Source organism: Aythya fuligula, chromosome Z (assembly GCF_009819795.1).
Source record: "Aythya fuligula isolate bAytFul2 chromosome Z, bAytFul2.pri, whole genome shotgun sequence".
NCBI classification, from domain to species: domain Eukaryota; kingdom Metazoa; phylum Chordata; class Aves; order Anseriformes; family Anatidae; genus Aythya; species Aythya fuligula.
This window is the reverse complement of record NC_045593.1, coordinates 27592109-27603270: the sequence shown is the minus strand read 5'-3', so window position 1 is coordinate 27603270 and position 11162 is coordinate 27592109. Positions and strand designations below refer to the sequence as shown.

The following is an 11162-nucleotide window of genomic DNA, read 5'->3' as shown; positions in this document are numbered from 1 at the left end:
ATATCCCTAAGCACCAGGTCTGACCTTTCCATGAACACCCCCAGGGACAGTGACTCCACCACTTTCCTGGGCAACCCGTTCCAATGCCTGACTGAGCTTTCTGAGAAGAAATGTCTCCTCATTTCCAACCTAAATCTGTCCTGGTACAAATTGAGGCCATTCCATCTTGTCCTAAGAGCATGGTCCTTGTGCATGAAAAGATTTGGGTGCATCTGCAAGTGAAATAGCAGAAATAAGGCCTACTCTGGGAGACATAAAACAGAGAGACAGAAGTGTTTTAATTCTTCCAGTGTTTTTTTTTTTTTTTTTTTTTTTTCTTTTAATCCTCAGTTCCTGAATTCATATGACTGCATGAGGATATCAAATTGGGTAAGGGAGAGTAAGCATATAGCCCTGGTGTTTGCAGTAGAAATCTTAGAAAAAGTGAACTCTGAAGGGTCAGACAGAAAGCAACCTGTCCCCTTTCTGTAATCAAAATTTGGATTTTTAAATTCTTTGAGCAGTCCATAATGTGGAAGTTGTATCGCACATGTTACATCCAGAAAATACAACGTTATTTCCTGTTCTGCATACCTGTCATAGGCCAGGCTTACAAGAGAATAAAGCACTATATTGTTTAAGTTAAGCTCATAACCAGACTTCCCTTACGAGCCACATTTCCAGTTCCTCCTTCCCTCATACCTAACTGTCTCTACACTGTTGAATTTTGTTCCAGCGGTTTCTGACCTGTTATTTAATGTCTGCATTCAAGCTAGGGGTGAATAGGAAGTGAAAACTTCCCCTTGTCAATATGCATTTGGAGACATCTGATCTTGTGGAAGTATTTCAAACACATAGTCAATATAAGCCTTGCTTCTGTCTTAAAGTGCTTCTTGAAACACAAGAAATATGGCTTAATCTTTCATTGGGTTTGCTATTAAAATTTGATGGTAGCACAAATGAAAATTTGTCTGCCCTTGGATTTTGCAGCATAAAATCTGTGGCTTTCATCTTCAAAGCCACAACAGACTGTTCCAAATGTTCCTTCTTTTGTGGCCTGCGAGAATTAAGAAAATATGCACATGCTTCATTTCTAATGTGTGTTTTAACTTAATCTCATAACAACAAGATTAGTGGAGGAGAAACAGGCACTGTGTTGGAGCAAAGAGAACAAATCTCTGGATTTTTCTTTTCAAGGACTAAACACTTGATTTTTTTTTCCACTTCACATTGTTTCCTTTTGTCCTAATTTTCTTGTACTTATTTCCATATTTTCTTCCCTAGAGGGAATTGCAAAGAAAGCATTCAGACTTTTCTCTAATTATAGTGTATTGCTGTTATAATGGTTAATGTGCCTCAACAGCAAAACATCTCAAGACAGTTGTGTCTAAAACTGAGCTTTGTGTGTTTTTGTATTTCAGAGGCCCTTTACTCAGTTTAGTACCCTTGTAGGTCAATAACTCTGAACCAGCTCAAATCAATTATGAAAATGAGGAACAATTTTAGTCATCAGGGAGCAGAGGTAATTATTAGGAAAAAAAAGTAATTTAGGAAGGACCAGTGAAATTGAGGAAGGGGTGACCAACCTAATTATTTTCTCTGTTCGTAAATATATCTGTCAAATTGGTGTGCAATATTAGAAGTACGCTTGGGTGAAGGTCTTCAGTTTGAAATCTATCAAGATTTCTTTATTTTTCTTTTCCTACCCTTACTGCCCTGCATAGCAGCTTTTTCCAAAGTGAAGTCACGAGTAATACTCCTACAATGCTCAATACTATCAAGGCATCAAAAGCAGTGTGGCCAGTAGGACAGGGAGGTGAATGCTTCCCCTCTGCTCTCATGAGTCCCCACCTGGAGTCCTGCATTCAGGCCTGGGGCCCCCAGCACAGGGGGTGACATGGGAGTATTAGAACGAGCCCAGCGTAAGGCTGTGATCATCAAGGGGCTGGAGAACCTCTCCTGTAAGGACAGGCTGAGAGATGGGGCTGTTCAGCCTGGAGAAGGCTCAGGGGACACCTTACAGCAGCCTTTCAGTACCTAAAGGGGACCTACAGGAAAGCTGGGAAGGGGCTCTTTGTTAGGGAGTGTGGTGATAGGACAAGGGGGAATGGCTTTAAACTAAAAGAGGTTAGATCCAGATTAGATGTAAGGAGGAAATTCTTCCAGAGTGGGGAGGCCCTGCCACAGGTTTCCCAGAGGAGCTGTGGATGCCCCATCCCTAGAGGTGTTCAAGGCCAGGCTGGATGGGGCTTTGGGCAACCTGGTCTGTGGGAGGTGTCCCTGCCTGTGTCAGGGGTGTGGATCTAGATGGTGTTTAAGGTCCCTTCCAACCCAAACCATTCTGTGATAAGGGAGCGCCCACTAGCAGTTTTTCAAACCGTTCATAGTAAAGAGAAGTTATTCTCAAAATAGAGAAGAAATACTTGGTATAGCTTATGAATGAACTGACCAGAGTAACGTGTTTCATTAAGGCCCGTCCCTTACTTGTGCTGCTTGAGATAGCCAGACAGGGGACTGCTTCCTGCAGTGGTCATCCTGCTGCTGTGGAACAGCCTGCTTCCTTGCCCTCCAGGTCTTGTGCTCACTGTGCCTTGTCACCAGCATGCTCCCTGCCTTCTCCCATGCTGCTAGAGGTCCTGTCTGATGTTCAGCAGATCTAGTAACTTCATGTGTATATCTGTACACCCCTTTCTTTAAGTGGGATTCTGCTCTTACAAGTTAAGTGACTCAATAGATTGCCTTATATTGCAGACAGATAATTAGATAATTATGTATTTGAGTGACTAGTGGGTTTTATGGTTATGTTTTGTTTTCATCCCAGTGGGGCACTGCAGTTACTGGGGAGTGACACAGAGCTTGTTGTGGCTGACACATGTTCGACAGTTTGCTTCCAGAAATCACAGAATACTTTGTTTTTCTTGTGGAATAGCTGTTGTTGAGGCATTTGTAAGGAGGAGTCAGTCTAACTTAACTTGTAGCTTCCAGTTGTCTCAGTTCATAGCAGGGCAGTAGAGGAGATGCTGAAGATTACCTGAAGCAGCAAATTAAGCCAGTTACCTGCTTCCATTTTTGACAAACTGCTCCAGTCTGATGTCCTTTGTGGTATTTCCAAGTCACAGACAAAGCCTGTCCTGGGAGACTACTGGTGCAGGGAAGAGAGCAGTGCTGAAACACTGCAGTATGGGCAGGATCAAGTGCCTCCTGCTCCCAGCAGGAGACTGTTTTCTCATGGTGCATCTGGACTTGTGATTTTTCCAGTCTGAAATTCCCCGTGGTTTCAGGTTAGCTCTTGATAGATGGTAGCTGCTTGGACAGATCTCAGTGGTTGCAGCTGTCAACCTGATCCCTGTGTCAGAGTGGTGCAAACTTCCCTATTAGTAATGACATAAGTGAATTTTTTTTCTAGAGCTCACTGAATGGCACTCTGTCCTAATTTTCATTCAGGTTTTCCCTGCTCTGGTATGTCAACATCAGCAGATTGTTGTCTGCATGCACAAAACTGTTACTGGCCTCAGCACTAGCTTCTGTGTTCTGGTTACTTCTGAATCTGAACTCCCACAGGCTGATAGGTCCAGAAGCCTTCTGGGAGCCTGTGGTGTAAAAACCAGATCCTGAGAGAACCCTGGTGTTTGTGTGGTCATTACACCACAGGAGCCACCTTTGTTACTTCTTTTCAAAGCTTTCTTAGAGTGTAGACAAAGAATTTGGAAACAGGGGAGGTTGAAAGGAAGTGTGGGAGTGATACACGTACCAGCTCTGGTTATGGAATCAGTGAAACTTGAAGTACAATCTTTAACATGGCTTTTTTTTTCATTTTCAGAATGGAACCAAAAATCCTCTATGTACTTGCTCTTGTGGTTAAGTAGGACAGGAAGGTGACTTAGGGAGAGAAGCTGCAAAGTCTCTAGTGGCTGTGGAAAAAGAAACAAGATGTACATGCTTTGAAAGGTACGTATTAGAAGATTTACTTGGTAAAAAGGGCCAGTAGTCATCTAAACTCAATTTCATTAAGGTTATTGCTTTCAACACTTGTCACTTCCTACCATATGCTACAGAAATTTCTCCTAGCTTTGTGTTCAAGGGGAAGTTAACCTCACCTTATTCCAAGTATTCAGTCTTTTATGTTAATGTCCCCTTAATCATAAGACTGTATTTCTAAAGAAATAGTTCATTAGTTGTATATCAGCAGTTGTGGGGTGTTACAGTTGTTTTCAGCCTAACTCTGAAGTAAGTTTTGACCCATTGTCTGTATTCAATGGCAACAAACTTCATTAGGCCTTTCATTCCATGACTGCATTACTGCAAAACAGAAAATATACTAAAAGCATGCAATTCGAATAGGTTGAGGAGCAAATGTAGCAGTAAATATTATGTAGCTAGTCCTGCTATTTTTTTTCTTCTGATTTGTGTATTTTCATATTTACAGATCGACTGTAGTTTTCTGCAACTGAATGCTGGCAGGAAAAAATCTGCTTGATTATTCAGTTGTAATGCCTCCAGTGGCTGTTCCTGCACCTGGAGGTGAAAGAAATAATGGACAACATGAGAAAGTTACTTTTTTCTTCTTTGTTTTTGGAGCAGTCTTTCTCTGTGCTGGATTTCTGCTTTTAGTCTTTATTCTACAGTCATGCCCATATGAAACCTTCACGGACTGTAATGGGGTTCTTAAGGCTTCTGGGCCTGTGCTGGTTGTAACTGGCTTGGTTTTTGTTTTATTGGCAAAATCAAGGGCCAGGCTGCATATAAGACAAAGACAATTGCAAAATGAGCAAGTGTATGGCCTTGTTTTCTGTCGAGGGAGCTGTCAGTTTGCCCAGTTTCTCATCTTTGGATTCCTATTTCTGACGAGTGGAATGCTAATTAGTATCCTGGGCATTTGGGTTCCTGGCTGCAGCCCTGGTTGGCACAGTGTGCTGCTCAACCAGACTCACAGTTCTGATGTGAACCTCCAGGGTTGTGGATTCCTGTCGCTTCAAGTCTTGGGGCCAATGATTGTGTTTACTGGGTTGTGTTTCTTCGTGATAGCTCATGTTAAAAAACAAAACTTCGGTCTCAGCCAAGGGTCTATTGAAAATGAAGAACATCCTCAGAGCCCTGAATCTTTTCAAGTTACAGCAGGTGGGTAGATGTGTGAACTTCTAATTTGAGCTTGCTTTCTTTCCACTAATGGCTTATTTGTTTATGAATATTACTTGTTTGGGCTATAGGCATGTTGTTTCTGTTCTGTCCAAACAGACAAAGTGGAGTCTTAGAGTTTAAGTTGCTTTGTCTTGTTTTCTGTACAATCAATTCAATTACCTTTTTCACAATGAGAGAACCTCTTGGCATTAAAAGCAGCATCTGATTGTCTATGGGGAAAAAAAAAAAAAAAAAAAAAAAACACATAGTCTGGCACAAATTAATCTAATCTCACTTCCTTTCCAAAAGAGTGTAGCTGACAGTGTAAATCATAGGTCTAATGACTTCTGTGACTATATTTGAGACTTACATGTATTTTAGCATGGAGATCTGAACCCCCTAAGCAGGAGAGTCTGATTCATAGGTCTTGTATTGTATTCCCCTGAATAATGGCCAGATCTTGCAGTTAATCTTTCTGATGAAAGATGCTTCTGTTAATTGCAGAATATACTGTGTTTAAATAGTCTATTAGGAGGAAATGCTGTGATCCTGAGTATCACTCTGATTTTAAAGCCCCGTGAATACATTGTATACATAGATTATTCTGATAACTCTCTAGTTCTCAGGAAGGATTGATGGGTCAATCATAGTATTGCTCAACTGTAATCTGACAGGACTTGAGGTCCATTATGCGCAACTCTTGGCCTTCTGTCTGTCAAATTAATATACTGACCTGTAGCCTGATTATAGCTCAGAAAATGTGAGGGTTTAGCATCAGTTTTCCAGCCACTAGAATAAATGAAAGGGGCATAGAGAAAAATCAGATTAATTTATTGCCTTTAAAAAACAAAACTAGTGGATTCCTTTTATGCTTCCATTGGAGAGTAAAACTCAAAGGTAGAACAATGAGGCCTGACTGACATAGTCACCACTGTGGCAGAATGTCACCCCACTAGATAACACCCCTTGCCTTACTCGGTGTCTTCAATGCTTCCTGACCTGTCCCTGCAAGCTGCAAAGAAAGAAGTGCCAGGCAGCAGTGAATGTCCATATAAATTATTCAAGCTCAGTGACTGATACAAACTTTGTATTTAGAAAAGAATCCTGAAATATGAAATTGAAATTGGCAGGTACGCTACACAGTACATTTAATACTGAATTATTTATCTATAGCTTTGTGGTACTTGTGTTAATAGTGTGCCTGAGTAACTTGGTAGGGAAACTGTCAAGGCACTCAAAATCTACATGAAGTAGTAATCAGAACCATTCATGACTCAAATACTCTGTTATAGCAGTGAAATAGATACAGGCAGATTCATAAAACTTCTGTTTTAGATACATGAGGAAAAACAATACTTTTCTACCCTTAAATTGAGTCAATGGTAACTGTGGGTTTTGTATTTCCAGTTTCTGAAGACAACCAACAGCAAAGAGGTTTATCTCATAGCTGGAAAACCACCCAGCGGAGTTCTCTAAATGAATTCTTCCATCTATGAATATGCTGTGTCTTCAGTCAGAAATAGTATTACCCCAAAATGCATCCCCAATGTATTTCTGCAGCTCAGAATATATAATAAACTACATGTAGGGTTACTGCACTCTATGTTAAAAGATAGACAAGTAAAAATACTGTAATTTAAAAGACAGGAGATGTTCTAGGATACATTTAGGAAAAAAAAACAGGGGTGCTTATTTTTTCAAAGGCAGTAATTGGTGTTTTTTTCCCCTAGTTGATGCAACAATGGTATTCCCACCTCCACCACCACCTTATTTTGCTGACCCTATGTCACCATCTGTGACACCTTGTCTTATGTCAAGTGGTTTTCCTGCAAGTGAAAATCCTCCACCATACGAATCTATCTTCAATGATGGGTAAGACTTTTCTTGTCTGTTTTTGGAAATGACATTTCTCAAGGTATTCAACACATGTTCTTAAATAACTGTGAATTAAGTCTCTCTAATAGGCACTACAAACTTTTCTACTCTGTTGCTTAACTACAGATACCTTATTTACTTATTTACTGGCACAAATCCTACTATAAAAGAGGAGTTGGGAATCACACTACCAAGTGTCTTCCATAAGGGTTAAAATTTTTAAGTTTGTCACAAGTTAATTTCATCAATAATCTTATATTAGTGGCCTTATTTAGCTACTGCTAGATCAGATTACTTCCGTAGACTCACCAAGAGAAGGTGACCCTGCCAGACTTTAGGAAGCCTCTGTAGAACCAGTGTGATGAACACTTCATGACACCTGTCCAGAGGTCCCATGACCCTGGGAGTGGCACTTTAATGTGTACCGTGCTCCCTGTGACTCTTTATTTCATGGCCTTGTGGAAAGGCTCTTGCTGGTCTGCCCTGTTCCTGCTGTGACTGACAGCGTGGTGAGACAGAAGGATGCCTTGATACTGTGGAAGAAGAGCAGGAGACTCCAGGGAGCTTTAAAGGGAGGCTGCAATGCCAACTTCATAACAAGGTGTTGTACCTTCCCCATGTAGCTACTCCCCTATGCCTTGAGCAGAGTGTGATTTGCTAGATGCTGCCACCACCAGGCCTAGGTAGCAAGAATAGCTGATTGAAGAGTCTCCTGCATTATACACATTTTCAGGGACATTTCCCCCTGTGGCTTAGAAGCAGTGGGTTGCTATTGAGGGTGAAAGAGGTTACTGCAAGGCCACATACCAGGAGCTTCAACCAGGTCTGGCCAAAAGCTAGGTACCATATACCCAATTTATTCTCAGGCCCTTAACGATTCAGGACTGAGGAGGTTTTACCCTTTGGAAGGGCCAATGAGTTTGGTTTTAATCTGTGGGTCAGTAGCTTGTGTGAGTCTTGTTCAATGGGATGCCTCTGGTCTACAAGACTATGCAGTATATGAAGCACCATCACTGCAAGAGTCCCTGTACTCCAGATTTCTCTGCTCACATGAGGTAGTGAGTTCCATGACCAGCTGTATTAGCTGTGTGTCTGGTATCAATTCTACATCAGAATTCTATCTTCGCCTTGAAGCAAGCAAGCACAAACCCTTTTCATGTCCAAAGACCTAAGTGCCACAGAGGAGGAGATGGCTTGTGTTAGAATGGTGCCTACTCCTTCCTGCTTATCACACTGTGAAGTTGTCAGTGGCTTATTTCACTCCTAAACATACATATTCAGTGGACAAGAGGGGATGGCCTCAAGTTTGTGCCAGGGGAGGTTTAGGTTGGAAATGAGGAGACATTTCTTCTCAGAAAGAGCAGTCAGGCATTGGAATGGGTTGCGTGGTGGAGTCATTGTCGCTGGGTTGTGTAAGGAAAGGTTGGATGTGGTTTAGCGGAAGGTATTGGTGATAGGGGGACAGCTGGACAAGATGATCTTGGAGGTCTTTCTCAATCTTAATGATTCTATGAATGCTGTTACTGGGGATGAGGTGACTATGCTCAGTGTTTCCTCACTGAATGCGGAATTGGTGGGGGTATGGATGTACACACAAAACTACAAGTTGGCTCTGGGAGTAAGGCATAAAGAAAGAGGAGTTCTTCCCTTGTCTTGGGAAGCAGCTGAAGCAATATGCAGAGGGCCACCTCCAGGGTGAGTTGAGCAGCATGCTAGAATAGTGTGGATGCAACCAATTGGGATCTAGCTGTGATGGTTAGATGGAAGCACTGACTACTTGACTGCTCTCCTTGACTTCCGCTGAACTTAGTAGTCTGGTGTCCTGTTGCTTCTGTTTCTCTGGCTCTGAGCAGGAATGCTACTCCTTATGTCCTAACGGGTTGCTGGAAGGCTTATAAAAATTCAAGTTTCCTTTCATTTAAGGTCTCAAGCAGCTAGGGATTCCTATTTTAGTGATGCAATTCTAAGTCTAGTAACAGTCTTTCATAACAGAAGAGAATAGACTGGTAGACTGCAAAAAGGAAGATACATTAGGAGCAAAGGATCAAAAGATTTAGTAAGATTGCCCTGCCAAAAGCAGCTAATACCCATAAGCCAGGCTGTGATGTGAATGAGAAAGGAGCTTGTTTGCCCTTCCATCTGAAGTAATTGAATTTTTGAGTCATAATGTAACACATAGTATGAAATCCTAATGCCTATGTAAGTTCTTTGCTTCAGGGGTTTTCAGGGAGTGTGTGTGTACATGTATGTTCATGTAAGTCAAGAGTAACTTCACTTTTCACTTGCTATAGAGAAATGAGCTGTATTAATATATGGCTTTGTTTTTACAGAGCACAACTTGCAGATGATGATAGAACAGTTGCTGCTAGAGACTATGAAGCTGCATGTACAATTTCTGGATACAGTTCACTTTCAGATATCTTACCAATGTTCCCCATGTCTCCCTCCTCTGAATCACTTCCAGAGAACGAAGACAAAGTATCGGTAACAAGTAATGAATGTTCTCTGACATCTTCATCTGTTTCCCTAACCACATTGGACACCAGCTCGTAGAGGACTGTCAGCTAGATTCCACTTTTAAATGAAATTGCACTCAGGTTTATGACTTTTGACTCAGATTTATGACTTTTTGACTATTTACATTTTCTAATAAAAGCACTGATATTGTCTGTCTGATCTTTTCATTAACAAGAACAAACCATGAGTTTTTGCTTCAAGAAATACAAGATAATGCTGGACTTCTGAGTGAATATTATGAAGTGATTTAGTTTACTGCAATAATAAGTGTTCATCTTGTTCTGTTACAGCTTCAGTTTCTACATTTAGTTCTTCTTTCTATAAAAGAGGCAGTAAGTAAAGACAAACTTCTTTTACTTCTTTAATTAAAATCTGTTCAGAGCTTCAAAGAAGAAATCATTAAGAAGTGCTTCTATTTCTTTAACTTTTGTGGAAAATACTTCCTTTCAGTCACTGACTGTTTTCTGAGAGCATCACCCATAGGAGTCTTTAAGATGGGGAGCCAATATGTTATAGAGAAATTAAGTGGTTACTTCTTCATCTGCCTAGTAACAACCCCTACACAGTTTAATTTAGACCCTCTCTGGTCCTTATGTAAGTATAATCCCCCTGAAAATCAGTTTTAGCCAGCAGTTAAGAGCCCTAAGGCAAGACTGAGGATAGTTAATAGGCTGTCAGTTTAACTGTGGTAATGACTGACTTCAGGGGCATTATACTACTATTAAATACCATCATTTACAGTTTATACAAGCAGTACTGATTAACTTTATGAGAATGAGTATTTTCCACAAGCAGGCATTATTGACCAGCTCCTGCAGGAGATGGTATTTCATGGAAATGCATGTTTTTAACTGACACAGCTCTTTCCTGACCTCTCAGAAATGCAGCCTTCTTCTAGCTCATCTGTCTGTAATTGAAACGTTTTCTTATAGGAGATGATAATTCACAAGGGAGTTGCTTCTGATCTTTGTGTTTTGACTTGACATGAAACCTGTTGTAACCTCCTAGTTTGAGAAAAAGAGACCTGCAATGGAAGGTGGCAAAGTTTCTATTGGGGCTCCACTCAGTAGGGTGTAATGTTTTTTCCCTGGCTGGGCAGCTGAACTCTACCACAACTCCTCTGTCATTCCATCTCCTAAAAGGAGAAGTGGGAGAAAATACAATGGAAAGGTCTCAGGCATTGAGGTAAAGACAGGAATGTCATTCATCAGTTATCGCATGCAAAAGGGGTTGTGCAGAGGGAGATTAATGAGATGTATTGCCTATCACTGGTAGACTAGAACAGTGTGAAACTAAATGCAAACTACAACTACCTTCTCCTCAGCCACCCTCTTCTACTTCCTACCCCTGAGCAGTGTAGATGAATGGGGCTGTGGTCAGTCCCTAACACTTCGTCTCCACCACTCCTTCACAATCACTCTTTTCCCCTGCTCCCCATGGGGTCCCTCCCATGGGATGCCGTCCTTCCCAAACTGAGCCTGTGAGGGCTGCCCACAGGCAGCAGCTCTCCAAGCACTGCTCCCACACGGCTCTGTACCACGGGGTCCATCCATCCCCCAGGAGCAAACTGCTGCAGCACGGGTCCCCCACAGGTGGGCAGCAGCTCCCCCCAGACCCCCTGCTCCTGCGTGGGCTCCTCTCCATGGGCTGCAGCTCCGGCCCGGGGCCTGCTC

The 11162-nt window shown here is 41.8% G+C and overlaps 1 protein-coding gene across 1 annotated transcript; it reads left to right on the top strand.

Annotated features, from left to right (window-relative positions):
• Window positions 1-4417: 4417 nt before the first annotated feature.
• On the top strand, window positions 4418-9624 carry TMEM171 (transmembrane protein 171). The gene is made up of 3 exons (XM_032206380.1): window positions 4418-5097; window positions 6828-6969; window positions 9303-9624. Exons 1-3 carry the CDS (start codon window positions 4431-4433, stop codon window positions 9523-9525), a joined length of 1032 nt encoding a protein of 343 aa, XP_032062271.1. The 5' UTR covers window positions 4418-4430; the 3' UTR covers window positions 9526-9624.
• The last annotated feature ends 1538 nt before the right edge of the window (window positions 9625-11162 follow it).

Excerpts from the sequence above, each read along its gene's own strand:
- TMEM171 (XM_032206380.1), top strand. The coding sequence starts at position 4,431 with ATGCTGGCAGGAAAAAATCTGCTTGATTATTCAGTTGTAATGCCTCCA. Across the intron at positions 5,098-6,827 it reads ATCTTTTCAAGTTACAGCAG|TTGATGCAACAATGGTATTC; the intron begins GTGGGTAGATGT and ends TTTTTCCCCTAG. Across the intron at positions 6,970-9,302 it reads GAATCTATCTTCAATGATGG|AGCACAACTTGCAGATGATG; the intron begins GTAAGACTTTTC and ends TTGTTTTTACAG.